The 25,380-nt window shown below is 49.7% G+C and overlaps 1 protein-coding gene across 2 annotated transcripts; it reads right to left on the reverse strand.

Moving 5' to 3' along the window:
- Positions 1-939: 939 nt before the first annotated feature.
- HADHB (hydroxyacyl-CoA dehydrogenase trifunctional multienzyme complex subunit beta) lies at positions 940-25,144 on the reverse strand. Of its 2 annotated transcripts, none has more exons than XM_074991519.1 (16): positions 25,067-25,144; positions 23,469-23,543; positions 23,065-23,106; positions 20,868-20,964; positions 19,678-19,722; positions 18,159-18,258; positions 15,374-15,461; positions 14,380-14,567; positions 10,712-10,892; positions 9,995-10,116; positions 8,514-8,593; positions 8,386-8,433; positions 6,599-6,686; positions 5,482-5,556; positions 4,791-4,955; positions 940-3,903 (listed from the first exon to the last, which is right to left on the reverse strand). In XM_074991519.1, exons 2-16 carry the CDS (start codon positions 23,533-23,535, stop codon positions 3,868-3,870), a joined length of 1,422 nt encoding a protein of 473 aa, XP_074847620.1. In that variant the 5' UTR covers positions 23,536-23,543; positions 25,067-25,144; the 3' UTR covers positions 940-3,867. The 2 variants fall into 2 exon arrangements, with proteins under 2 accessions (XP_074847620.1, XP_074847621.1); XM_074991520.1 differs by lacking the exon at positions 25,067-25,144 and adding an exon at positions 23,921-23,941.
- Positions 25,145-25,380: the final 236 nt, after the last annotated feature.

Here is a 25,380-nt window from a genome sequence, read left to right on the forward strand (position 1 = left end):
GAGTGCCTGAGCGCAGCACACCCCCCGCAGGTGATCAAGTCGTGCTTGCTCGACATGTTACCGCTAACCGCAGCATCTTGCCGCACCCCCTGCAAGAGAGCCTGAGGAATTCTTTTAAGTACAACAGCGCTCACCAGCCCTGTCCTGGCCTCTCCTGCTGAGCCGGGGGCTATGCGGTGCACCAGCTGTGCTGTGAGCTCCAGCTGGGGTGGGAGTTACTGGGGGCTGTTAAGAGATTCTCCCCTTCCCTCCGGTGAGGCTGGGGGGTGTTGCAGCCACCTGGGCTCCTGCCTTGGTGACCCAGCACACGAGGCACCTGACCGAGCTATGGAATGAGTCCCACACCTTCAGGGCTGCAGGAAGGGCAGCGAGACAGCTGTGCTTTGCCCATCAGCAGGAGGGAGCGGGCTTAACGCTCAGCCCCCACGTTCCCAGCCTCTAGCCAAGAGCCCTGCCAGCTTGCCTGGACGCTCCAGGCTCCAGTGAGCCCTGGCTTGGGGCTGGCTGGTGCTTTCTGCTGTGCAAACGCTACAGGCGCCAGCAGGGTCTCTCCGTTGGCTCTCAGAGCGCAGTGCAAGCTCGGAGTCGAACCCAAGCGAATAAAGCGGCCGGCGGTCCCTGCGGGCGAGTCGGTGTGGGCTGGGCCCGCACTGGGAGCTGCCTGAGCACTTCTCTGCAGTGCCCCCCCACCTTTTTCTGGAAGATCAGAGGCGCACACCTCGCCCCGCTCCGCTGAGACCCACTGCAGCAGTGTGTGCTTCCCCCTCAGCCTGAGATAAGAGCTCCCAGAGCAGCCACGTCCCCACCTTCCTCCTCCTGGGCTGGCGCCAGGCTGGAGCTGCCTGTCCTGCACAGCAGAGAAGGGAAGCGGGGCTGTGATGGGGTTCAGGGGTCCCCATGCGCTGCACCCCGTCCGCAGGCAGGAGTGACTCTCACTCAGCAGGTACAACAGGAGGTTTATTAAGAGACAGAGGCCCAGTTTCTCACAGAAGTGTCAGTACAGCAGTCAGAGACAGTCATTCCAACCTGTCCTGGGGAGAGGAGCCCGAGGGGGGCCCCTCTGGGGTGTAGCTTCCCCTCGCCAGGCTGGCTGCCTTCCAGCTCCCTCTCCCCTCCAGCTTCTAACTGCCACCCCAGAATCAAACCCAGCTCGGCTCCTCCCTCTTCTTTGTTCAGGGCAGAGGTTTTACCTGCCAGCCTAGGTTATAGTCCACGGATCATCCTTAGCCACTGGGAGTTGCTCTGCTTGTCTCACGCACACCCAGCCCGAGTCTCACACCTGCACTCCCCCCACTCCATCAGAGGGGCCAGGACTGTTAATTTGCTCAAACCCCTTGCAGAGCATCTGTGCAGCGAATGGAGCACACGGCCCAGCTGGCAGGGATGGTGCCGACAGGGCAGGCTGCAGCTCGGCAGGGGAGCGGAGTCAAGGATCCCTGGGGCCTTTCTAGGCCTGGGGTTCTAGTTCTCCCCTTGCCCACCAGCCCCAGCCCAGGGGCAGGTGCAGGGAGGCGAGAACCCAGGGGTGGATCTAAGGGACCATACAGCCTGAGGGGAACAGCACTGCAGAATCTCCTGGCCTGCCCTCCTTTCAGCCTGGATCCTGCTGGGGCTGACGTACACACGGATGCTCTGGTCAAGCTCCGCACTAAACCCAGCAGAGCAGCTGCCTGGAGTTGGGCAAATGTGCCCAAGAGCCTAGGCACGCGTCCCAGAAGCTTGCGCCTGTCGCTAGGGCCACACTGCTCTGGTTAGTTCTCCAGCTCACTCAGAGCTAGTGCCTCTGCCTCTACCAGCATGGAAACCCCACCTCCAGCTGCCCCGGAGACGTCCCGCTCCAGGAAGAGCAGGGCAGGGCCCTGACTTCCCCCCAGATTGCAAAGCAGAGCTTGCAGTGGGCTTTTCCAAGCCCTGTACGTCACACAACCGAGCCGTAAGGGCACAAGTGCTCAGAAAGCTCATTCCGCTCCCCTCCAGCCCCCCAATTCAGCCTAGTATCAGAACCAAGAGTTGTGCACATCTGCACAACAGCTGTCATGTCCCCTCGTGGCAGGGGAAAGAGATGCAAGTAATATTGGCGAGGTGCTTGGAGGTCCACGGCTGAAAGGCAACAAGACAGAGCAGGCAACCACCAACACTGGGTGAGTGGACTGGAGCCAGTTGGAGGTCAAGGTTACAAAAGCAAATGTAGTGCTGGAGAAGTGCACAAGAACTCTGTCAATGTTAATTCTCTCACCGTAACTCTGGTATAACTTTCCCCCAATACACACGCAAAGGGAAGCTGCCTCTGCAGGCTGCTTTTACCAAGCTGGAAAATTTACCAGCCATTAGCATGAAGGGCAGGTTACTGCTCCAGTTCTTCCTTTTCTTGAGAGACAGAAGGTGAACGTGTTTTGAAGTTAATTCAGCCAGAGAATGTAAGGGACGCTCGCTACATTTAGAAGCGGTTGTACAGAATAAGCCTTTGCTCCCCCACACAGGAGCATCGCTTCTTTAGAGGCAGTTTCTGGGCAGCTGGCCCTGGACTTGGGGAACAGGAGCCGTATTCATGTCTTTATAGTAAAAGGTGACCAAAACTACCAGGAGTGTGTGACTGGCGTTTTAAATAACCACGTGGGAATGCTGCCCTCAGCCTCAGTTCTGCCTCCAGCAATCCCACACATTCCCCATTCAAAGGCGGAGCAGTAGCACATGCTGCTTTTACACAAGGAAACTAGCGCAAGTGTTGCTAAGTTTACTCAAACTTGCTTTAGCAAAAGCTGTTCTGTTTACCCGCTGGGGAATTTTGCACATAAAGGCAGAAAAAACACAAGCCCGAAGTCACAGGCTGATGGGATGCATGGAGGTAGCTGTAGCCATGTAGGTCCCAGGATATTCAACACACAAGGCAGGTGAGGCAATCTCTTTGTGGGCCAACATCTGTTTGTGACAGAAAGAGGCATTCAAGCCCCACAGTGAGGGGAAGATACTCCCAGCCTCAGCAAAACACACAGTGGAAAGACTGTTGAACTCTGGAGGACTCAAAAGCTTGTCTCTCTAACCCTAGAAACAGGCTGATGCGAGAGGAGTCCTCCCTTACCTTGGTGGGAGAGCACAGCTGACAGCAGACAACGTAACTGAGAAACAGTGACACCAAGTTCAAATTCTTACGCTTTTTTCCCCCGCTTCATGACTCTCTGTACCACCGAATTCTGTATGAAAGCACGGAACTAAGCTGCCCTGGGGGAGCTTGGAAGATGGAGAGGGACAGTTTTGTTTCTTATCGTTGAGACTCTGGAGCACAGCATGAATCCTGTGGCAAACTGCATGCTGCCGCTTTCAAGAGCCCAGAACGCTGTGTGCCGCCTCCAAGCAGTTCAGAGTATGCAGCACTTGAAATCGTCAGGGCAAATGGGAACAATCAAGGGAAGGAAAAAAAAAACCCTGTCCCATCTTCAAACTCTTCTCTGGTTTATTGTGGCTGACAAGTGCATAAAGCAGTTAGTCACTTCCCAGTACTGTTCAGACTCTGCAGCTCAGCTCCTGAACACTAGCTCCTCCAACTCCGCTTCCAGCTCTCCTAATACATCCCATCCCTAACCAGACAGGCCCACCTAAGAGATGGAGGAACACTAAGTACTGTGCAGTTCTCTACATTTTGGTTAATTGCAGGACCCAAGAGCAGGTCCAACAGTCACATTAACTATTGGACGGTGTATTGGACAGAGTGTTAATTGGGTCCAGATCACTGACCGAGGTAACAGGAGGGTATTTACAAAGGCCACCAGAAATCCTTTCCAAGAAGGATCACAGATGCATTGCTAGCGATTGAAATGGCATTGCCTGGAACCGGGTATGTCAAAATCCACATGGCAGGTCCTTGTCCTGTTACTGGGGGTAAAGCTCCACAATCATTGCATGGCCCTGAAAGCGAGAAGTGAGGCAGTTACTGTAGTCTGGAAGGCATGGGCTAGGAAAACCTGCTAGGCAAGAGCTGCGCTTCCAACAGAGGCTAGTCATGCTGGAGAAACAGGAGGGGGCAGATAAATGGGAGGAGTCAGCCCAGTGGCAGATTGCTGCAGACCCCGTGGTGCCGATCCCAAGTGCTAGAGGAGGCAGCGCATTCTTTTCAGGGGACGCGATTAGCAGCAGTCACACAGCTTTCGCAGAGTCACTGTACTCAACGTTCCCTATAACCTCTTCCATCCATGGGTGGAACGTGTGTATGTGCCCTGAGGCATTCATGAATGTGCACCACCAGCAGAAACAAACCCCAGTGACGGGTGCTCTGCTAATCAGCTGGACGGCATTTGACTCGCTCCTGAGTGGACGCCTACATGCGCAGCTTACAGGGCCCATTGGTGCAGTACCACTGGAGTGCTGCCCACACCGAGATTGCCTAGTGCCGTTGAAGAGCAGCTGGGATCTGCCTTTTGCACTCCGAGGGCTTGTTCCTTATGTGGTGGATGGGAGCTAACAAGCCAGACTTCAGGAGGATCCTCTGGCTTCCTGAGACAGTGCCCCCCGCCCTGACCCCCAAGCTGCAGGCAAGGGTAGAGGGAGAAATCTTTCCACCCTTCCTACAATATTAACAGCAACAGACAGCTCTGGCCACCAAACAAGGGACAGCACTGAAGTGCTGCACAGGCAGGGCTGGCTGGCTCCCTAGCACAGCTGCCTGGATAGTATTAGGCCACCTGATGGCAGCAAAGCTCAGAGCTGCACCAGTATGGGAGATGACTGTTGACACCCAGAGGAACGCCTGCCCTCTCTGCACAGAACCCAATGCCAGCAACCACAGGCAGCATTACCTGTCCTCCTGCAGCACAGGCGGCAACCAGAGCATACTGTCCTCCCTCCTTCTTCAGCCTGTGAGCCGCAGTCATTACCAAGCGGCAGCCGGTTGCACCAAAAGGATGGCCCAGCGACAGGGAGCCCCCCCAGGTATTGAACTTCTCCAGTGGCGGGGCTCCGACCTGCGAGAGCAAACCAGCGGAACAGGTGTGCTAACCCTGCCCAGAAAGCACCTGCCACGGGAAGGGCTCAGAGGGTCACAAGACAGCACGGAGATTATGGACTGAGGAGACCTACTAGGCCAGCTAGTCCCTGCTGCTGGTGGGCTCCATACAGCTTACATGTGTTTCATGGTAACATAAGCAAATGTACGAGGCTTTATGGTTGTATGATGCCACTGGAGCCAGCTGGCTTGTAGAGGACAGTGCTTTAATCTCACCCATTGTTTGCTCAGAGAAACGCTGGCTGCCCAGCTCTGGGTCTTTGCCTTCTCTGGGCTCAAGGGCCAGAGGCCATGGCAGAGTAACTACAGTGCCTCAAACTAGGGACTGAACCAAACTAACGATTGTTAGGAAACAGAATTTCTCTCTTGTATAAACACAAGAGGAGCCTCAATCCTCAGGCAGGTCAGGTCAGCTTCTACAGCTGGGAACAGTAATTACAAAAGTAACACTGGCCTTAAACACCGCTTCTAGATTACGTCCTTACCTTAGACTTTCTGCCCATGTAGTTCTGTGCAAACCAATCTGAACCCATAGCTTTCAGGTTAGCCAAAATCTGCCCCTAGGAGGGAGAGGAAAAGAGGCTGACTCAGAATATATGAGTATATGCAGGAGTACTGACAAGTCAGGGCTGTCTTCCTTTCCTCACACTAAGGCAGTAACTAAAAAGGATCACGCAGCTGGAGGTACAAAGGGCTCAAGGAATTTCTTTTGCATGAGCCTTGGTTCATGAAGAGGACACCTTTGAGAAAAAAGTTGCCGGATTAAGTGATTTAATTTAATAAATTATTTTGCTAGTCTTTGAAGTGCTACAAAACTACTGGTTTGTTTGATTAACGGAGCACAGCGCCTGCACAGAGAGCCTCAGCACCGTGGTGCTGCTAGCGTATAACCTCCGCATGTGCAGATGTGAATCCTACATCCGACAGGAGAACCTGAGAGAGAACAGACTTTAAACACTGACGAAGAACGAAATGGACACAAAACAGGCATCAAAAACTCCTAAATCACAAACCTGTCAGCCAGCACTTCAATGGAGCGGGGCCATTCTGTTACTGGCCTGAAAGTCTGTGTTCTACTGCAGAGGAACTTTCACAGCCGCTTGGAAAGAGAGATGCTGAACTCTCTTCTATATTCAAATTTGACATATTAACACGTGGTTTGAACCGGGACAGCAATTACTTGGCCCATTAGAAGGACTCTTTTACGTACTTTGCTTTAGCTAACTTGACTTCTCCACCTCCTGCCGTCCCTCTGCTCTTCTGATTTGCCCACCTTGGATAACAATTGTTCTGATTTGTCAACCCTGATAACATTTTTTTGGTTCTCTGTGCGTTAAATATTGAGACTGTTCTGGTCTGGCTGTGGGCTGAAGAAGTGGGTCTGTCCCACAAAAGCTGATCACCTAATAAATTATTTTGTTAGTCTTTAAAGTGCTACTGGACTGCTTTTTTGTTCTGAGAAACAACCAGGCTTTTTGCACACCTGACATGAAACCAAACGAATCATCTTTGCTGTAGCTATTAGGCAGGAGAAGCCAAATCTGCAACCCAAGACCCACTGGTGCCTGGCTTCCCCTGCTGTGTTCTTGTGCAGATACTTACAGCAAAAGCTTCATGAAACTCAAACACGTCAATGTCAGCCAGGGTGAGACCCGCTCTCTCCAACACTTTGGGAGTGCCATACGTTGGGCTGAAGGGTCAGAAAAGAACAAGTGGCATTAAGGCCAGTGTTCCTTGGACTCACCCCACTCCTTCAGTACGATCCCGAGTACATCCCACCTCCCACTCAAAACTGAGCTGCTGTGTTTAACATGCAAATAAGGGCTCCTGGAGCTTTCAGCCTCTCACATGTTTAAATGCGTGTACAACCAGAAGTCATCACCTCCCTACACAGAGATGCCGTAGGCAGGCTGAGACGAGCATTTCACTCCATTTCTCAAGTTAACAGACTTCGTGTGCATGTGCATGCGCGTGCGCATATCTGGGAAGTCCAGACACCAAGTCCAGTTAGAGGGATTTTAATCACACGCAAATTCGGCTTGACAAGGTCCTGGCTGGGATGACTTAGTGGGGGTTGATCCTGCTTGCATGAGATGACCTCCTGAGTCCCTTCCAGCTCTATCATTCTGTGAAATTTGCCATTTCTTGAGATGTGCGTTAACATCAGCACTCAGACTCATGGAACTGTAGGACTGGATGGGACCCTGAGAGTTCAGCTGGTCCAGTTGTGACGTTATTGGATTCTGATTTGAACGTGCAAAACACAGTTGCAATCATTGTTCTGTTTGCACCAACTCTTGGGCCAAGCAGGCACTCTAATGACAGCTGATTTGCTGACTGTTTATACTGCTCATATGAATGTGGATCATTTTTGTATTTGAGGCTATGAGTATAGACTCTGTACTTGTATTTCATGTTTATTTCTGGGAGATCCCAACAGGAGGCTTGGCAACCTATTGTGAAATGGTTACTGGTCCACAGAATCAGTACTTGACTGACAAAGAGCCTTAATAGGTGTCAGTCCACATGTGAGAAACTTTGCTGTGAAGGGCCAGACCAGCACATAGGCAATGGCTGACTGCCTAAGGAGGACATGGACAGGGGACTTGCTCATGTGACATGCCCCATCTCGGGCATGCCTTCACACAGCAAGAGCAACCTCAGCCCAAAGCACCTATTACCCAGGCCTCCTGCTCTCATGGCAGGACTAAGTACCATTAAGACCAGTGGTTCTCAACTAAGGGTCTGCAGCCCCAGAACCCAGGTCTTCAGCAGAAGCCTGAGCAACTTATTTTGCAGGGTGCTCCATGACATGGGGTACTGGGCAACTGCCCTGCTCGTTATTCAATGCCAGCCCTGGCTTTTACATGCAGAGGAACTGCTATTGTGGCAAGCTGGGCCCTAGGGTTGTTTTGGCGTGCGGAGGGGGTGAGTGAGGGTTCAGAAGGAACAAGACTGAGAACCTCCAATCTAGACCATCCCCAGTAGGCTTCCATCTAACCTTCTCTTAAAAATCTCCTGTGATGCAGACTTCATAACCGCCCCGGGCAATTTATTCCGGCCCAAGTATAGGTCTGTCTTTTGACCTGTAAGGTGGAAAAGGCCACCTACTATCACCACTGGCACACATACAACCATGGGAGGTAACCCCACAACACGGACATGCCCGAGTACCCGTTGCTGTAATCTCCACCTCACCTCTTCCCATCACCTCCACCTGTTACATGGGGTCTCTCTCTGCTCTTTGGGGCACGGCCCAGGTCTCCGCCTCGCCGTGACACTCCCAACAGAACGCTCAGCCATTCTACAGCCAGTGAAGCGTTTAGCGCCAGGAAGTAATGCCAGCAAAGCTAAGTGCCTGACCGTGCTGGCCAGACACCACCACCTACCCCAGGAGGAGCTGGTCCTTTGGGTCCTGGGACACGTACACAAAATCCCTGCACAAGAAAAGCGCCGTTAGTACCACAACAGAAAACCGAAGCAGGTGTCAGAGGCTAGAGGGAATGGTTCCTCCTACCTTAGGTAGGCCTTTGGTTTATAGCCCATGGCCAGAGCCTTCTCCTCAGACATAAGCAGAACTGCCGAAGCCCCGTCTGTCTGAAATGGCCAGACAAACTCAGTCAAGCAACTGCTCAGAGTGCACTCATGCTGGGTCCTTAAGCTTTGGCACAGGGTGCCCATCACTGGGGCACACACAGTCATAGTACAAACAAAATACACGGGAGCATCAACACTTACACAGCTCCACAAACTGATCTGCAACCATCCACCCAAAAGTTACATTGCAAGTCACACTTCTCCGCTTGTTATCTCCTGGGCTGCGAAACAGACAAGGTCCCACGAAAACTGGCACAAGCCTCATCATTTGGCATAAAGAACTAGCTAACGTACACCATAGGGAACAATGCAGGACTGGTTGAGGCAGACGGAGAACACCATCTATGGGAGGGCTGGCCACACCAGTCAGGCTGCTGGGACAGGACCTGTGTGCACAGAGGTGGCTCTTTTGCCATGGCGTTTTGGGCTGGTCTGTGAATTTCATGTGAGGGAGCCATTCCTGCAGGTACAGAGCTTTCGCAGTCTGTTTCACAGCACGGCAATTGGTTCACACACAGAAAACTAAATGCTTGTGTTTTACAACACAGTGTCCTTGATGCACTGATTTGATGATGTTGTACGAGGACAATACAGTTAATCTCCAGCTCTGCTGGGAGCTGGGTCCCTTCTTCCTCAGTACTTTGCAGCAGACTCAGTCCTACAGGACTAGGGTACCTCAGCAAGCTCCCAGGAACCCCAGGCAGAAAATACTCCTGCTGTATGAAGCTCCAGTGTTCCTTTAAAGCACAAAGAAAGAAGCACTTATTGCCAAGTGTAAATAGGACCTACTGAGGATGGCAACAAGTGACCCATGGGCCGATCGCGCGGCACCAGATGGCCTGGTCTGCACTGCTTCCCTCAGCCCCCATAGGCCGGGAATGGCAAATCTGGGCCAACAGGAGCTGCAAGCAGACATGCCTGTCGATGAAATAAGGTGTCCATCTGGCCACCTGCCAGGAGCTAACCCTGATGAATTACATCTGGCCCTCAGGCCCATCGCAATCTAAAAACGAGACCATCTCCTCTGTGCTGCACCTGGGGACACGATGTGTACCTTATGCACTGGGGAGACCTACTAAGGCAGAAGGACAGGGAGGCACCCACCTTCATTCAAAGTAACTTCTACTGGTATCATGGGAAACCTTTTCCTGTCCTCTCGGAGGGCAGGTATAATGCAGCCAGCAGGTAAAGCAGCCCCAAGTATATAATGAACCTTTTGTTTGCCAAGTTGAAATGAGACAATGCAAGTGTCATTCTGCAATGTAAAGCAGGTGACATTGTGGAAAAGCCACCAAAGTCAGTCGTGTTAATATTACAGTAGGGGGTCTAGGTACGTGCAGCAGACGGAAAAATGGATCACTCTCACATATTGTGATACACACGGATGGGAGTGGAGCTCACCAGGAAGGAGGAGTTGGCAGCTGTCACAGTCCCATAGGGTTTAATAAAAGCAGCTTTCAGTTTCGCCATCTGCTCCATTGAGGAAGGACGGACTCCATTATCTCTAAGAACTGTATCTTTGCCTGTTAAGAGAGAGCGTTGGTCTCAAAAGGAAGCGGGCCTCATATCAGTTTGCAGCTCAGAACTCAAGAACAAAGAGTTTTATTTTCCATGGAAAAAGGAGCGCAGGAATAGGAGGGAGTTGTCCCCATTTGATTTGATTTCTTACCAGAATAGTCTAGTGTTAAGGGAACAGTAATGAATATCGAGAACATTGTGATGCTGTCACATCACTAATTTTCTGAAACAAGCTCTCTAAGGAGCACATGCCAGCTGTGCTCACCACACCGGCACTTTTACTAGGCTTGTTTCTAAACTGGACTTACTGTTCTTTACAAGCACACACTTCCTGATGGGATACGCTGCTGCTGGATAAGTGTTTGATACAGAGAGCCCCACCTGTGAGCTCCCGATCGGCCCAGCACTCAGGCAATAAATCATCCAGAAAGCAGGGATATGGAGTACATCACAGACGCAGCAAGGACACATGCCTCAATCACTACTTCCTAGTGCAGAAACAGGCTGTAAATGAAAGAGGATGCTGCTGAGCCAGACAGGTGTCTAGCCTGAGTCACTTCCCCTTTTCCATTTTGTGTTAGCAGTGAACAGAGCTTTTACCTGGCACTTTGAAGGCTACCACGTCACTGAGCAGCCCCTCATCCTGGGCCTTCCTGGCCAGTGCGTGGGAACGCAGGGCATACTCGTCTTGTTCTACACGGGAGATAGCAAAGGCAGCAGCCAGCCGGTCTGCTGAGTGTCCCATCACCTCACTGGTGGAAAACTCCGCTACAGCTGGGAGCTAAAGAAGGAAGCACAAGGTAAGCAAACAGAAATACCAGCTGTTCCAATGATGGTATTTATGGCATCAAACCATACTACACCATTGTACTTCAATAGTTAGTTTTGTTTCATACACCTACACCCTACAAGTCCCCCCCTTTATGACATAGAGCAATGATTGGCTTTATACAAACAATGCACATCCTAAGAGCCACTCAGAGCAAATGAATGAGAGGAATCCCCACTTCTGAACCACAGATGACAACGCAGGAATGCTCCAACTTTAGAGTCACAGCCAGCCTGGCCACTTGGCAGGGGCTTGAGGACGACTCCCAAGCTGCATACGATAAGGCAGTTAGCAGTTGTCTTCGTAATTTAATATGAAGTTGCAGACCAAGAGACAATGGGTCCCAAAGCAAAGTGAGGCAGGCTGCTTGGAGCAATGCATGCAGGGGCTTGCTGCCTCCAAGGTCCACACCTCCACAGGAAGTAGCGTGCTATGCCGTGGGCCACATTTAAGTCACCCCTTATTCAGGATTTAGTCCTTGACGGTCCTGAGAATTTCATCCACACGCACGAGCCAAAACCCCCACACTGCTGGATGTGTTCTTATTAGGGCTCTTCATTTTCAGTTTTTATTTTAATTTTCCTCCATTATTCATCAGTGTTTATTACCTGAGAGATGCGACTGTGTAACAAATTTGGGAAGACGCCAAAACAGCCTGGAAAGAAACCTGAGACAACGCATTGGGAAAGAGGACAAGGCGTCACAAAGAATGGATCACAGCAGAAGTGCTGAGAAAAAGTGAAGGAACAAAAGGACAGAAAAGCAGCGGTCAACAACGACAAAACAAGAGCAGCCAAGGTAGAAGCTCAGAGACTGTACTCAGAAGCCAACAAAGAAGTTAGAACAGCTGTAAAACGAGATAAGAAGAACTCTGTGGAAAACTGTGCACAATAAGCTGCAGGACAGAGAAACGGGGAAGGCTCTATAACATCACACAGAAGCTAGCTGGGTCATGGCATACAGTGGATCAGCCACAGCAGGATAAGGAGGGGCGTGTGCTAACAAACCCAAGCGAGCAGCTCCATAGATGGAGGGAACACTTTGAAGAGCTACCCACATGGAACCTCCAGAGTTACCACCTGCAAATATACCACAGCAGACCTACAAAAAAAGGAATCAGAAAAGCCATTGCCCAGCTGGAAAGTGGAAAAACACCTGGTGCAGACAACATCCCCGCAGAAGCAATCAAGGCAGGTAGGGAGACATCAGTCAACATGATGTATAGTTTATTTGGGAAGATTTAGGACACTGAAGAGATCTCACAAGACTGGAAACATGGCTACCTTATCAAGCTCCCAGAGAAAGGCAACCTGAAGGAATGCAAGAAGTGGGGGGCATCACATTACTGTCTGTTCCAGGAAAGGACTTCCGTAGGATTCTCTTGGGGAGAATAAAGACAAATTGACAGCCAGCTCAGGGAAGAACAGGCCGGCTTCAGAAGCAGGAGATCTTGTACTGACCAAATAGCAATGCTCAGAGTGGTCACAGAACAGCTCAGTGGAACTCGCCCTATAGGTAACCTTCACAGACTTTGAGAAAGCCTTTGACAGTGGTGGTAGAGACACTATGTTGAAACTGCTGCAACACCATGGCGTCCCATCCAAAATTACTAACTTAATTAGTTCAACGTACAACCCCTCAACACACCAAGTTGTTCACAATGGCATTTTGACAGAATCCTTCAGCGTACGCTGAGGAGTGCAACAAGGGTGCCTATTGTCACTTTCTCTGTTCTTGATCACAATGGACAGGATTATGAATAGGACAGATGGCCATCAATGAGGTATTCACTAGACACTTTTCAAAAAGCTAGAACACGCTGATTTGGCTGATGTTGTCCTCCTTTAACACCAACATGAAAGCATGGAAGAAAAGCTCACAACACTAGACAAAACTGCCTCAGTGACTGGACTGAGCATTAATAAGGGAAAGATCAAGATAATGAGGATGAACCACCCCATCACCATCACACTGAGAGGGGATGACCTGGAAGATGTGGAGCAGTTCATGTACTTGGGGAGTATTATGGGCAGAGATGGAGGAACAGATAAGGATATCAGTGCCAGGATAGGGAAAGCAAGAGCTGCATTCAAGACTTCCATCCCATATGGAGTTCACAAATAATATCTGCAAAGAGGAAACTGCGGATCTTCAACACGAATGTGACGAGTGTGCTCTTGTACGGATGTGAGACCTGGAGTACTAGAAAGTCTTCAAATCACAAGCTACAGGCATTCACCAACAGAAGCCTGAGGTGCATCCTTCACATTAAATGGCAAGATTTTGTCACACGAGCTTAGGAACAGAGCAGGACAAGAACCAATTGACACTGAAATCAAGAGAAGAAAGTTGGCCATACGCTCAGAAAACCGTCATCCAGCACAGACCATCAAGCTCTCACACGCAACCTGCAAGGAAAGCACAAAAGCAGAAGACGTCGGACAATGTGGAGAAGATCTACTGAGACTGAAGGACAACAACTGGGGCACTCCTGAAGCCAGCTAGAAGTTTTGTCCCAAGACAGAGTGAAGTGGAGGAGACTTGTAGATGACCTGTGCTCCATCCGGAGTACAAGGGTGAAGCAATAGTAGTATTACTCAATTAAGATAATAAATTACCTTAGGCATCACAAGGACAGTTTCCCCATCTTTGATATTCATAGTGATTTCAGGCAATCTACCCAATAGACACTTGCAGTAAGTAATTTGCTTCCCCCTCACCACCCCCTTTCTGTCCTATGTAGCCGATTCAGTTTTCATTTCACTTTCATTTCATTTCTCTTTGTTAAATTCTTTGTCAGTTTACATTTATCAGAGTTTTCCAGATGTGAAGAAATGGGTTTGTCCCATGAAAGCTCATCACCTAATAAATGATTTTGTTAGTATTTAAAGTACTACAGGACTACTTTTTTTTGGTCAAGATATACATTAACATGGCTACCTCTCTGCGACTACTAATTTGAAAATTAATTCATTTTGTCTCACAAACTCTTGGATCTAAGCGCTTCAGGGAGTTAAGATGAATTGCAGAGTATGTAGGCTCGTAGGGTAAATATACACTTTATAGACTGTAATGTCTTCAGTAAATCCCCTATGCTACAAGTCCAGAGACCTGGGAAAAGAGATATTCTGAAGTTGAAATGGTCGAAGCTCATCAAGTGCTGGCCGGATGATGAGAGACCCACGAAAGCAAGCATTCTAGGAAACAGGCTATTTCACTAAAATCCCAGTCTAAACCTACACAGGCAGCATGATGCAGAAGAACCATAGTCTGCACTTCCAGTTAACCATCACCATGTGGAACTCTCCATAAGAGCAAAATTAAATTCCTTTCCTTAAGCTGTGTGCAATTTTATAAGCAGCTATCAAATGGTGAGCTACACAAAGGAGAACAGTTTGAGAACCTTAGATGCCTACTGAGGGACAGAAAAGAGATTTACCTCTGGGGCAAAGTAATCAGGGCGGATTTTAGCAACCAACGCCAGCCTCTGGCCCAAGGTCTTGGCCTTGTTAAGGGAGAGCATAGTCTTCCTCATCTTCCTGCTGTGACGAATGGGAACATCCGACATTAACTCCACGCCACCAGCCACCACCACATCACACTGGCCAGATGCAATCAGACCAACTCCTACAGGAAGCAACGGAGAGGATGAGAAGTAAGAGTGGGCATCTTTAAAAAGGCTGAAGTACTTTCACTTGCTGAAGTTATGAATCAAGGATTTCTTAGGAGGCAACCAACAGAACCTCTCTAATGTTCTTAACGAGAACATTGTGCTTATTTATACAGTTGGTCAGCAAACAGATTTTCCATTCAGTGAAAAGTAGAGATTTGTTTTCAAAAAGGTGTCCTAATATCGGACAGAATGCCAAAAATTCAAATTTTCTCATAAAATGAAACTCCAAAAACCTTTGTTTCAGGTCTATTGAAATGTTTCATTTCAATAAGTTTGTGAGTTTTCCTGGTTTTGACAAAATTAGCAACATTCTAAGTTGAAATCTCCAGTCCTCTGTAATTTTGGTTCTACATCCCCCTATTTTCATGCGAGGAATCAGGGCAACAATATCCCTCAAACGATCTGGGGGACAGAAACCCGGATCTTCCATTTTTGCTTGGTTTGGACTTTACTGAGGGTGATGTTACCATAAAAGGCTACAATTTTGTCACGTTCAAGTCTTTCCCTTACAGTTTTTCTGAGCAATTCCAAATCTGAGGGGAGACTGCTCCTGAATGAAGCTAAGGACCAAGAGCGCCTCAAGGTCTGGAACACGTACTGCAAAAAAATCTGCTGAATTTGACTGAACCAGTGGTTCAGTGGGACCTCCACCCCCACCTAAACCTCCTCCAGACACATGTTGATTAAGGTAGGACAGGGGACATGGAGAGGCCCCTAATGCCATCTTCTAACCTACCACCTGTTCCTTCAGCCAACATACCTGTGGTAATAGCTTGGTTCGAAGAGATGCAAGCCATAGTGACTGTGTGGGCTGGAGTTTTGTCAGAGAAGCCAGCTCCCAAGGCAGCCTATAGGCAACATGAGATCATGATTAAAACCTGCTACCAGCTCTACCTCGCAGTACTTGTGTCTTGAACCATTAAATGCCAGACATCTTTGCCGACTTTTAAGTATGAATCATAGAATGCTAGGACTGGAAGGAACCTTGAGAGGTCATCGAACAAATACATAAATGTGTGAAGTTTCTACCTACACAGCGGAGCAAGTCGTTCCACAGGCAGTCACTAGGAGTAGGACCCATCTCCCCTGCTACGGGGAGCCAAGAACTCCCAGCTGCTATTCTGGCAACGCTGGGGAAGGAGAGGTTGTTCTTCTCCTGCAGCCCCTCTCTTGGTGGCAGGTATCAGAGAGGTAGCAGTCTCTGATGAAGCAAAGACCCGCTTCATCAGATGCAGGTAGCCAATGCATCTGACGAAGCGGGTCTTTGCCCACGAAAGCTTATGCTCCAAAATATCTGTTAGTCTATAAGATGCCACAAGTCTTCTTGTTGTTCTCTTGGTGGGGAGATCAGACAAAGGCAGTGCACCCTCATTTCCATGCTGCAGCAGCCCAGGAGCTGGGCTCCAGGCTTTCTTCTCATTCCCACCTCCGGGGCTCCTGCTGCAGCACCAGGCAGTGCAGCCTTGCGGCTTCTGTTCCACCCTCCTCACGCCAGGGAAACCCAACCAGTGTATCATAGGCTCCGGACCCCCAGCCCCAAGTGCTGAGCTGTGGGCTTCGTAATCCAGCACCTCCTCCCGGGGCTGGGGCATGTGCTTGTGACAGCTGCTTCCTGGCTTCCAGTCCCTGTCACCCCTGTTCTGCTCCATCCAGGCTCAGGGTTTGCATTCCACAGCTGCTCCACCCAGGACAGCGTGAGCTTAGGGCTTCCACTGCCCTGATACTCCAATGGCAGCTCAGGGCAGTCCAGAGTCTGGGCTGCAGCCTCAGGGTACCCAGGCTTGGGGACTCTTCACCTGCAGATCATGCCAGGGCTTGGGGTGACCTGCTCAGGCAGGGGTGGGGAAACTACAGCCTGCGAGTACTGGGGCTCCCCCCAGCCACTCCCACATGGCAGGGCGTGTGCTGGTGCTCACACTCCAGCCACACAGGAGGAGGGGGAGAAAGGCAGTGAGGCTGGAATGCCAGCCTTAGCCCCCCACCCATGCACCTTCTCTCCTGTCCAGCCCCCACTCTGCACCCTACCTCCCATCCTGACCTCTCATCCCCACCTAGCTCCTGCACCTCCAGCTGAGTCCTGAGTGTAGTGAGGTGCATGGGGATTTTTCTCCTTGTCAGTTGGGGGACCACATCCTCATGGCTGCCGCCACCGCCGTTGGTGAAGGTCTTTTGTTTTTTCCACTTCTCACTTGCATGTGGTTCCCAATGCATTTTTCTGTGCAATCCTGTGATAAGAGCTTCTTCCCTGAGGTTGGGGCAACCATTTGTCCTGGTGTGGGGGCAGAGTGGATAGAGGTGCCTGCCTTAATCTGTCCCTGGCATGAACTAGCAATTAGGAGCCCCTGGCTAGGGTGCGCCCAGCAACATGAAGGGGAACCTACTTGTTTCTACCACTGGGAACCTCCTTGCACTGCAGAATGGTAATCTTGGGACCCCCGCTACAACTTTGCTACCTCCCCAACCCCATTTTAGGTCAGGACCATCATGGTTGCAACACTGTGAAATTTCAGATGCAGACACCTGAAACTGTGAAACTGACCTATTTCAAACGCCCTGGCTGGAAAATTGACCAGATTGGACTGTGAATTTGGTAGGGCCCTTCCTTCTGGTGTAAGCAGAGAGCTGTCCTGCTGCAAACCTCACAAAGCCTTTTATTAAACTACGCAGGCAGCCACTGGCAGACCCTAAGAAACAGACAAACTCCTCTTGTGCAACACTGCATGGTATTTCTGAAAACTTCGCAGACTTTTGTTTCACTCGATCCTCTAGTTAAGAAAACGAATGTAATTTTGCTGGAAAAGTTGAATACACTGCAGCAGACTACAGGCTTAATATGCCTATAACTGAAAATTAGATGTTTGCCACAGACCAAGTTTTCCTGGCATGAAGATGTGTAATGGGAGCTTTCACAGACTCACAAAAGAGCAGCACTCTGGAATACATGTTGCCATAGGGCGACACCTTAACTGACACTGGGCCAACTAGTTTAAAGTTCAAACCTTCTTTGGAAGTTACAATTAAACCACAGTCTCAGCTGACTGACAGGAGCCAAAGACAACACTTGGACATACAAAAATAAGCTGCTGACCGAATTGGAAAAGTACTGATAATAACACGTGCATTTAGCAGAAATTATGTAACATCTTTTAGGTTGGGTGCTTTCAGAGGGCATGTCTCTGGCTGCTAAGTAGCACACCAACGGAGTTACTGAGCTGCCTTTACAATTAGAGATTTCTATAATACGAGACACATGGGAAAGAGTGCAGTCCCTTCTCTCTTTCAATCTGCCACCAAGAAAGGCGGCAAAGGAGCCCCCCTTTGTTTTACTTTTTTCACGGTGCTCATATTTCAACTCAAATGACACAGGGCAGATTTATGATTTTAACGGGATGGGAATGCCCTTTAATTGCTGCACAGCAGAGCACGAATGACTTGCTTTCCCAAACCACAAGGAACAGTGAGGAACTGAGTCTTTTGGAAAGATTAGTTCTCTCAGCTTAGCTGTTTAAACAAGCTTTACCAAATACCTGCTTCATTTAACCCACCTCTCTAGCCACATTGCTTGTTTTCACCTCCTGGATAACTGTGCCAAACACAATGTAATCAACAACTTCCTTCGGGACGCTGGTCCGGTGCAACAGCCCCCTGTGAGAGGAAGTCAAACAAGAAAATCTGCACCAATGAATAGAGCGGTAACTTTGCCAACGTCCCCAAGAGCCCAGTTTCAAAAGCTAGCCTGCAAAACAGAGACAGTGAGCATGCGTCCTTAATTCACAGAGAAGGCTGCATCCATAGCTGCCCACAAGAAGAGCTGCGATCCAGTGGGCGCAGACTCTCTAAGAGAAAAAAGGGAAACTCCACCTCTGCTCCAATGCACAAGTGGTTACTGCCTCTCTGCCTCAGCTTGGGGCAGTCCTGAGCCAAAACAGAGGAGAGACAGGGAAGCCAGATGTCAAGCCAGCCTACCCCTCCATGTTTGAATGCCTACGGCTTGTACGGAAGACAGCAGAACATTTTCATACGTCCATAGCAGATACCACACACATCTCCCAGATGGCCACACAAACAAGCCCATACACCTCCGTGCCCCACTGCTGGGATCCAGATAAATCTAAAATAAAACAACGTTTGAATTCTAACTCCCTCGAACCACCAAGGAAAAGGTAAAACAAAACATGATGCAGGCAGAGGGCTCTGTGGCAGCTTATTAATGGTTTGACCAAATCCTAGAAGCCAGTGTACACCACCTGGCAGTGGCAGTAGCACGCAATCAATGAATACAAATGGCAGCATGCAAACGGTGCCCATCAGACTGACGCCTCTTGAATCCCTCCTCCGGCTCCCCCTCACCCACTGCATTAACCTCAGAACCAAGGCTTTGCATGACTCCAATCCAGCCTTCAGCTCTGACCTCAACACCTCTGATGTCCCCACGGCCCATCACAAATGCCAGCTTTGATTAACTCCTCGCCCAACCCAGCTCCTGCCTTCACACCTTCCATGCTGCCTGCAGAGATAAGCACAGAACGACCTCCGCAGCCTCATGTGCCAGGACCCCATCTCTTTTCCTGTTCAGATCTCTCTTAGGGACTCTCCCTTCCCACACGACTGTCAGACCGCAGGCTGGAGAGGGCATCACACAGAAGAAGGATGAAGCAAGAGAAGAAAAACACATACTGTACTAAGGTAGCTTTCCCGGGGTCTCCTTCCCTGCCCCATTTGCTCACAGATTTTTTTTTTGTATTATTCGTTGCCAAGCACATTCAGGAGTGGATCGCTAAAAGCATAGCTGGCTAGAAGGCTGACACAATATGCCCTTGATATGCTCTTGGGCAGTGCTTTCCATCCAAGGCTCTCAAAATCCTTCACAAGCACTCAATCACATCACCATTTTGCGTGTAGGTAACCTCAGGCAGAAAGGTGACACAACTTGTCCTTGGTCACAGAAGCTGCAAGACACACCAGGGAATGCACTCCCAGCACTGGACTAAACACCTCCATAACAAAACCCCTGTGCTGCCTGGTTTTCCGAGCTGCTCTTTCACACAGTTCTTGTTTACTCACTGCAGTGACGCTCTGGCCAAGTCATGGGGCATCAGGTCTGCGTATCTGGAAGTCAAGAGAGATATCATTCAGCGCATATATTAATAGAACAGACAGGACATGACATCTCATGAGCAATCCCAGAACCACTTGACTTCAAAATGGCCATTTCACAGCCTTATTTTGTGGAGACTAGTATGTCCATATGCAAACAAAAACAAAAAGAAAATCAATGTATAACTACCGTATTATGGAAAACCCTGAAATAAGACACAGCAGCAGTGAAAAACTAAACTCTGCCCCTCATCTACCCTAGGGACATATTAGTAATGGTCCTGATTCAGCTATGAATGTATAATGGCATTAAGCAACTGATTTCTAACAAAACCACCCGATGTGGTTCGAAGGCTATTCACTCCTGCTGCTGCTGGTGGACTATGCCTGGCCTTGAACGCTGTTTTCCATCACCAATGCAGACACATGAACAGCATGTGAAAACAGGAAGTAGCATGCAGCCCAGCAGATCTATGTACACGGGACATATGTCCCAAACCAGCCCGTACACATCCCAATATACTCAAGGTTTTCTTCTTTAGTAATTCATCCTGTGTTCTCATCAGAATAATTCCTCTCTTACCCACACCCACCTGTCACACTGACTAAGCCACTTTCCTTTTGTTCACCACTGCTGAACATAAGGTACAGCATGGCTGCAGCCACAGCCTCGGTTAACTGCAGTCTTTTGGGCAGCGCTAACTCCTGTCATGGAACACTGGAGTCGCATGATATGTACCCTATCTCCTGGAGAAAAATCAAATAACTATGGAAAGCCCAACCCTTCAAACTTGTCCATAGCGGTGCTCATATGTAATTTCATGTGTATGTGTATAACAGAACCCGGTGATCTCACCAAGATTAAAACACAATATAAAGAGGAGGGGACCAAAACAAACCACCAAGTGTATGAACTTGGTAAAGATCAGAAAACAAGTTGTTAAATGCCTTGCAGGTATTACATTCATTACTCTTTCCTTTATGGTAAGAGTAACTACACATATAGGAACAGTGAGCAAGCAAGCACCAGGCACAGAATGCAGTTAGAGAGGTACCAATATACCGCACCTAATGTTTTCCATTTCCATTCCCATTCTACCCAAATGATTCAACACAATACACCAAAGCAAAGAGGTGTGGTTTGCTTTCATACTCACGAAGTGCCAGACTGCAAAAATGGAATGCGGACCCCATCCACCACCACAATATTCTTCACACCGCTTTTGGCTAAAGTTTTCTTACTCTTAGGCTGGACTGTTTGAAAAGAATATTTAAACAGCTACTGATCAGAATCTGAGCAAGTCTGCAGCAAGACTCTTTTTACAATTTAAATATTACCAGGAAGTTTGGGTAAATGTTCTTTGGTGATTAAAGTCTCACACCAAGCAACTAGGAAGCGTGGATTGAATTCTTGCCTCCCCACATGGCAAGCAGGCTGACCTAGGGCAAGTCACTTAACTTCCCCATATCTCAGATTCTTCATCTGTAAAGTGGTCTAAGACATTCAGGTCCCGACTCCATACCCAGTTAGCACTTGGATATTCTGACAAGTGCTTCTGAAATGCCAGATCACAGTAATTAAAACAGAAAGAGACCTACTTGAACACCAAATTCACCCTGCACCTCCCATCCCTTAGTGTAAGAAAAAGTCATATATTGCGATGCAGCAACATCTGACTGATCGCAGCCAGCAGGCATTCTGGACTTGGTCTCAGAAAAATAAAATAAATAAAAAGACTCAATAGGTCAAATTTCTAGTGCAATCCTAGGAGTCTCCTGGTTAGTTAAGAGACAAAGTGGCTGCATTGAGAAGACTGTAAAGGGCCAAGGGATGTAAAAGCTGCTTACATCCAGCTAAGTATGACAGCTTGAGCAAGTGAAAGGTGCAAGTACAAAGATTCTGCTTAGGACTTGCGCTATATAAGTGGTTATTTGAGCAAAGATAAGGGCAAGCAGGAGCACTTTCCAGGTAGGAGCCACTAGGCCCAAAGTGGTTCGGGGAGGATTAAAGCAGCTAAATGAAGTGGCACTTACGAAACCCAGCAGCCCAGGTTTAGTATCTAATTACATACATCCACATTAATGCCTAAGCTCCTTACCAGTTGGACCTTACACTTAATACAACAAGCCTTTTCAGGCCCCGGGTCATCTCTTTGTAGGCAGGAGGACCTAGTTATAATTATCAAGCCTAGGCCATTCCAGTTTAACCTCTCTTTGTGTGGATCCTCCAGATAGGACACACACTCAGCTACTGGGCTCTGAGCTCTAGTTCACGTCTTCCTTCTGAGCTGTGATTAGTCTTTTTGGATGCTTTTGTGCAGCGGCCACTAACAACAGAGCAGGATCCTTAGTGTCTGTGCCACTGACTGCACAAACACCATCTCAGCTTCCAGTACTGGAGCCAGACAAGCTTGGTCTATTCCCACACCCAAGGGAAGATCTGGCTCTCACTTTCTGAATTTCTCTGTGGTTAGATGAGGAAAACTAATTATGTAAGTTTTGCTGTGAGGTTTCAAATGCTGCAATGGCTGAGTTGCAAAAAACTAAAGAAAAAGTTTTGTTTTAAAATCCAAATATACTTCCATTGGTCATCGGTTTTACGAAATGGGCCAAATCTTAACTGTCTATCTCCTCTGAATTGTGCCCTTTGAGCTCTTCTTCATTCACCTGTTGCATATTGCATATCAATGGGATATGGACATTGCCAGAGAAATAAACTCTACTGAACATTAGAAGGTATCAGATATCCAGATGCATCATGCAGTTTTACAGCTGCCTGCCACCGGCACTCAGTAGGATCTGTACTCCATATGTTTTCAATAGACGTATTAGAAATATATCATGTGCTAGGTATTAAGATTTAAGACTATTTCAAACTTTGACATTTGTTAGGTTAGGACTCAGGAGCCATATCTTACAGCTAAACAATGAGAAGGATAAAGGAATTTACATCCAGACTGAATATAAAGAAGTTCTACAGTATGAAGGGTTGGCACTTTTTAAATTTAAAAAGGAGTATTAAGGAACAATTCTTCATAAAGCAACCTTACCACATAAAGATTGGACTCATTTCAATAAAACAGTGTAAGATGAGCAAATTTGCTTTGTGAAATACGTTTTGGTAAAAGAAAAAAAAAAAATCAGACACATCGCAAACTTGTCTCCTCACAGACCAGATATGAGGTACTGGAAAGGTATTTTTGGCAACATATTTCTATGTGCACACCTTTAATTAAATACGATAAAAAACAGGGAAGATTACACTATGTTTCTGTATCTGCCTGGGATAGGGATGGGGAAGCACCTTGAAAATTAAATCTTTTAACATTGAAGTTTTTATTGAGTTCACTTTACCTGCAGCTTGTGACAGAGGTGAGCAACTGAAGGCTCTTACAGCTGAAAAACAAAAGACAGTGACAGAACAATTACTGACAAAAGTTACCTGTAATAATTAAAAATGTGTTACAATACAGTAGTAAGAATTTTTTGACAAGTACCTTATGGTAACTGTACATTTTGATAAAAATGTTGGGTACATGGTGTATAACTAATTTGTGAGTTTTTCCACAGCACTGGGGGAAGGGGAGGGAATACTTTACAAAGAGGAAAAGTGATTGTAAAAAATCGAAGTGCCAAAGACACTTGGGTACAGATGACACCACAAATCTACTTTTAACCCATTTTTAAAAAAACAACTAAATAGCAGTAGCCTTTTACATGGCATCAACTTAATTTTTTGCAATAGAAAAAACACTTACGAAATCTGTAAGCCCATGTGGAGGTAGCAGGGAGGCTTTTGATAACACAGCTCAACATGGAAGTCATTTTGAAATCTAAATCAGCAAAGGAAAGGAAAGACAGCAATTAGTTTGTTCAGAGGTGTCAGGATAGGCAAAGCTAGCCAATTCACATGAAGCCACAGGAAACGGAGATAAAGAAGATCTCTCCAGGTCAGCTGCTACAGAGGGAGAGATGCTCTGTGGTATACTTCTGCGGTGCCTAACTGTGAAGCCTCAGGTGTGACATAACACCAGTAAATAATAACCTTTTCTCTTCTAGGATCAAGGCTGTACAGTATGTTACAAGGAGACCTGAACACATGTGCATTTTAAAATTCATTCACACACACACACCCCGCCACCACCCCACATCGGATTAAACTTGCTGCGGGTTTGTACATCCTTAACACCCAGCCTTTGCTCAAGCCCACCTTCTCCCTAGTCAGTCACGAACAGCTCTTGACCAGCCGCCCTCCTGAGCTGCTTTCTATAACTGTAACTATGTGGGCCCAGCAGGACAAGCTGGGATCAGTGCCCCTGAGCTCCACTCCCTGCAACCCACCAGCGCGTCAACCCCCAGCCAGGAGCACAGGCCGCCCTCACTGCTCAGCCTGTGCTCGCAGCTCCCAGCAAGGGAGCGCAGCTCTCGAGCTGGTTTCGGCCCCGCAACCTGCCCCCCCACAACCGCTTGTAGCCAGGCCCACCGCCTCCTTCCGCAAGGCCCTCGCCCCCCCGACCAGCCCCTCCCGTAACCAGCCCCTCGCCCCCCCCGACCAGCCCCTCCCGTAACCAGCCCCTCGCCCCCCCGACCAGCCCCTCCCGTAACCAGCCCCTCGCCCCCCCCGACCAGCCCCTCCCGTAACCAGCCCCTCGCCCCCCGACCAGCCCCTCCCGTAACCAGCCCCTCGCCCCCCGACCAGCCCCTCCCGTAACCAGCCCCTCCCGTAACCAGCCCCTCGCCCCCCCGACCAGCCCCTCCCGTAACCAGCCCCTCGCCCCCCCCGACCAGCCCCTCACCCCCCCGACCAGCCCCTCCCGTAACCAGCCCCTCACCCCCCCGACCAGCCCCTCCCGTAACCAGCCCCTCACCCCCCCGACCAGCCCCTCCCGTAACCAGCCCCTCACCCCCCCGACCAGCCCCTCCCGTAACCAGCCCCTCGCCCCCCCCGACCAGCCCCTCCCGTAACCAGCCCCTCGCCCCCCCGACCAGCCCCTCCCGTAACCAGCCCCTCGCCCCCCCGACCAGCCCCTCGCCCCCCCGACCAGCCCCTCCCGTAACCAGCCCCTCGCCCCCCCCAACCAGCCCCTCCCGTAACCAGCCCCTCGCCCCCCCCGACCAGCCCCTCCCGTAACCAGCCCCCGACCAGCCCCTCCCGTAACCAGCCCCTCGCCCCCCCCGACCAGCCCCTCCCGTAACCAGCCCCTCGCCCCCCCCGACCAGCCCCTCCCGTAACCAGCCCCCCACGATCCCCGCCACGGCGCCCGGCTTCCCACGGAGCTGCCCGTCGGCGCCGGGTCCCGCTAGCGGAGCGTCCCGTCAGAGCGAGGCGCGAGTCGGGCCGCGCGCCGGGTCTCACCTGCGGGCTCGCGCCGCAGCCGTTCCAGTCGCTATGCGCCCGCAGCGCCCTTCTCCCGCCGCCCCTCCTCCCCACTGCGCCCCCGCCCATGGAAAGACCCCTCCTGCTTCCCCCATAGCTGCCCGCGGCGTTGCCTGATGGGAGGCCGCAGCGCCTCGGGCTGCCTGGGACCCACGTCTCGCCTGGGACGGCAGAGGAGAAGGGGGAGCTTGGAGACGCGGTGCGGGGCGGCGCGATGCGGAGCGGAGCGGCGGGCCAGGCTGAGGGTGACGGGTGAGTGAATCAGGCAGAACCGGGCACAGCCCCTTAGGCCC

This window comes from Carettochelys insculpta, chromosome 3 (genome assembly GCF_033958435.1).
Source record: "Carettochelys insculpta isolate YL-2023 chromosome 3, ASM3395843v1, whole genome shotgun sequence".
Taxonomy (NCBI): Eukaryota; Metazoa; Chordata; order Testudines; family Carettochelyidae; genus Carettochelys; species Carettochelys insculpta.

What these genes read in the sequence shown, in the direction of transcription:
- HADHB (XM_074991519.1), bottom strand. Translation starts at nt 23,535, where the DNA reads ATGACTTCCATGTTGAGCTGTGTTATCAAAAGCCTCCCTGCTACCTCC. An exon ending in CACATGGGCTTACAGATTTC is followed by an intron (nt 23,107 to 23,468) that starts GTAAGTGTTTTT and finishes TTTGTTTTTCAG; the next exon opens with CTGTAAGAGCCTTCAGTTGC. An exon ending in TTGGCCAGAGCGTCACTGCA is followed by an intron (nt 18,259 to 19,677) that starts GTGAGTAAACAA and finishes TTCCTCTCACAG; the next exon opens with GGGGCTGTTGCACCGGACCA.